This window comes from Buceros rhinoceros, unplaced genomic scaffold, assembly GCF_000710305.1.
Source record: "Buceros rhinoceros silvestris isolate BGI_N320 unplaced genomic scaffold, ASM71030v1 scaffold38382, whole genome shotgun sequence".
NCBI classification, from domain to species: domain Eukaryota; kingdom Metazoa; phylum Chordata; class Aves; order Bucerotiformes; family Bucerotidae; genus Buceros; species Buceros rhinoceros.
The window spans coordinates 5,573-8,500 of record NW_010397821.1 but is presented as its reverse complement, the minus strand read 5'-3'; the positions used below and the strand labels follow the sequence as shown (position 1 = coordinate 8,500).

At 53.1% G+C, this 2,928-nt stretch overlaps 1 protein-coding gene across 1 annotated transcript in view; it reads right to left on the bottom strand.

Annotated features, from left to right (window-relative positions):
* BFSP2 (beaded filament structural protein 2, phakinin) overlaps positions 1-2,928 on the bottom strand; it is a gene marked incomplete at its 3' end in the record, with an annotated part of 11,214 nt that overhangs the window by 3,338 nt on the left and 4,948 nt on the right. The window contains exons 2-3 of the mRNA XM_010130884.1: positions 1,537-1,707; positions 1,100-1,182 (exon numbers count right to left, since the gene is read on the bottom strand). Coding sequence (XP_010129186.1) covers positions 1,100-1,182; positions 1,537-1,707 — 254 coding nt within the window. The remainder of the gene's footprint in view (positions 1-1,099; positions 1,183-1,536; positions 1,708-2,928) is intronic.

Here is a 2,928-nt window from a genome sequence, read left to right as displayed (position 1 = left end):
AATTGTGAGTGGTTGGTTGGTCCCCGAGAGCTGCCGTTAAAGCCAGCGGCTTGTTTCTACACTGTGGCTGCAGTGGGAGGGGGAATCGTGGCAGGGGGTCGCGATGTTTTGCTATGCAGACTGCTTGGCCAAGTCAGCTGGCACGTAAAAAATATTTTTAAAAACTACTTAAATTATGAGTGGAGCTCGCTGGGCGTAGAGCCATAAAAAAAGCATTTCAGAGCTTCCCTTTCTGAAACAAAAGGCAACCCTAAGAACATGATTAACACACTTTTTGACTTGATTTTGATTGAACAAAATAACACCAGAGAGAGAGACAGAAGTTTATGCAAAGATAAAAATAATAGGAAATAAAAATCAATTCGTGTGAAATGCAGTTTGTGTGTCAGATCCTGCAAAAAGCTATTCGCAAATGAAGGGATCCATTAGGAGTAAAAGCTGGATCACGTCTCCTGGGGAAAATCTAAAGAGCTTCACGCGCTCATGAGGCTTTGCAGACTTTTGAAAAGCAGTGCCAGTATGTAAGATCCTCTTTTACTCTCTGTTTCTCTCAGTAAATAAAGGAAAACCAGGGCAGCCCGTTGCTGTCTCCTTATCTACCGGCTCCGCGCTGACGTTCGCAGCGGTGCAGGGTGTGCTCTTTGCTGCTGCAGCAGAGTGGTTGTTACTTCCAAACCCACCGGCGCGGCACCGAGGTTCAAACCACACGGGAGCTGCCTGTTACAAAACGTCAGCCCAAAGTGGGGTGAGCAGCGACCCCTCAGTGAGACGCCCACGTCTGCACAGCAAAGAACAGCTTATTTGTTACTACAGATCTTCAGAATCTTCCAGAATAACCTCACCATCGTAACCGCTTGGCTGCCACACCCCCCCTCGCGAATTATTTGTTACTACAGATCTTCAGAATCTTCCAGAATAACCTCACCATCGTAACCGCTTGGCTGCCACACCCCCCCTCACGAATCAAGGGGTTGAACATTCAGCTGAGAAGCAGGAGCCCCTCCCGCCGGCTGGGCACTGCTCCCCTGCAGAGCCAGCACTTGCCGAGGCCAAGGCACAGAGAAAGTGTCACCAAAGCCAGGTGTCACCACCAGATTACCTGTCCTTGAAATCCTCAGCGCAGGCTTGAATGTTGTCGGTGTGCAGCATGAGACGAGCGTTTTCAAGGACTGCTTCACCCACCTAGGAGAAAGGGACGAGAGAGCTCAAGCAGTGAAGAGCTTCCACGCATCAGCCACGGGCACGTGCCCAGGTAAGCTTTGCTCCCGAGAGCAATCCTTTCGCTTAGGGCTGCCCTAGCGACCCATTCCAGGTAACTTAGTCAGTTAATTGGTACATACACGCTCACAAATTCCCTGCAAACAGGCTGTAGTTTGTCACCAAACCACTCTCTGCTCCTACGCATTCACCTTCTCGTGGAAAACATGCCTATTGCCATGGTCAGCTGGTCACGAGGGGCAAAATTCGTTACTGTGCGCAAGGTACCTTCATCGTCTAAGTCCCGCTTATATTTTCTAGTCACCATTTAAGCAGCACTTCTGCAGTTCCTATTCTGCTTCCCATATCTGCAGTCCTCTGCAGGGCCGTCCTCTCCGGTGAGCCACGCAATACCTGCTGCTGATGCTGCCCGCGCGCCGTCCTCAGCTCCCAGAGCGCCGTCCTTCTCCTCGGAGGGGACGCCGCAAGCCCTTGCACTAGGTACGAGACCTGAGAAGCAGGCAGTCGTCAGAGGGAGGTGCAACGCTCTGGGAAGGTGGTCCCGAGCAGCCTGTGCTGCCATTGCCGTGGCACGGGGGGACGTTAATGGCCAGCAGGCACTGGAGGGGTGAGCAAACCTGAAAGGCTCGTGACGTAGCAGCTGGCTGTGGCTCCAGAGGGTTACATAAAAAGAGATAAAGGTACAGAAGAGCAGTGGCTGCCCTGCCTGCAGTCACCCGTGAGCTGAGCTATGGAGGTGATGGAAGACGTGTCAGCTTTGGCACCAGGGTTAGAGCGATCGTCTCTGCCAATGACGGTCTGGGGGCTCCAGCCACGCCGCCCTCCAGGCCACCGCTCGGGAGGACATAAACCCAACGTCTCTTTGGGCTTTTTCAGGAGATACCTGTGGAGAGCTGCAGCTGAAACTGAAGCACCACACGGAGAAGAGCAGCTTTTAAAGTGGGCCAGGAGAGCTCCTGCAGCAGAAAGCTCTCATTAGATAATTAAGTCTGTGGCTAACATAAACCCAACGTCTCTGTGGGCTTTTTCAGGAGATACCTGTGGAGAGCTTCAGCTGAAACTGAAGCACCACACGGAGAAGAGCAGCTTTTAAAGTGGGCCAGGAGAGCTCCTGCAGCAGAAAGCTCTCATTAGATAATTAAGTCTGTGGCTAAAGAAGATTGCAAATGCCCTGAAGCACTCTGCTCCCCTGAGCTGAAACAGGCTGTGCCACAGGCAGACATCGAGGTTTCGGCCAGACAAGTTATCCCAAGTCCCGGAGGTGGGATTGTTCCTTAGAACGGTCCTACCTGCTCTCTGGCCTTCTGCTTGGCGTGGGGGGTGGAGGTGGCGTGCAAGGCTGAAGCATCGCTCCATGGTTATTAACGTTCATCCTCACAGAAGGAGGCTTTACTGCGCCAGAGGTCTTACAGGTGCTTGGGCAAACGAATACAGAACACGTGAAGGCGTCTGATCAGGAAATACCCGGAGGAATGTCCTGTCCCCCGCGAGGAGACATCCCCAACAGGTCGCGAAGTTAACAGCGCCCTGCAGGTCTGGGCAAAGGGACGGTCCCTCACGGCTCCCCGGCAGCAGCACGCGTGTACAGAAGAGCTTTACGCGCTCTCCTGCACACAGAGCTGGGTCTTCTTCCTTGTCCAAACCCCGAATTCATTCTCTGCTTCTCTGCCACCACCCTTTACCAGCGCTGCCCTGACTCCCCAGCTCCCG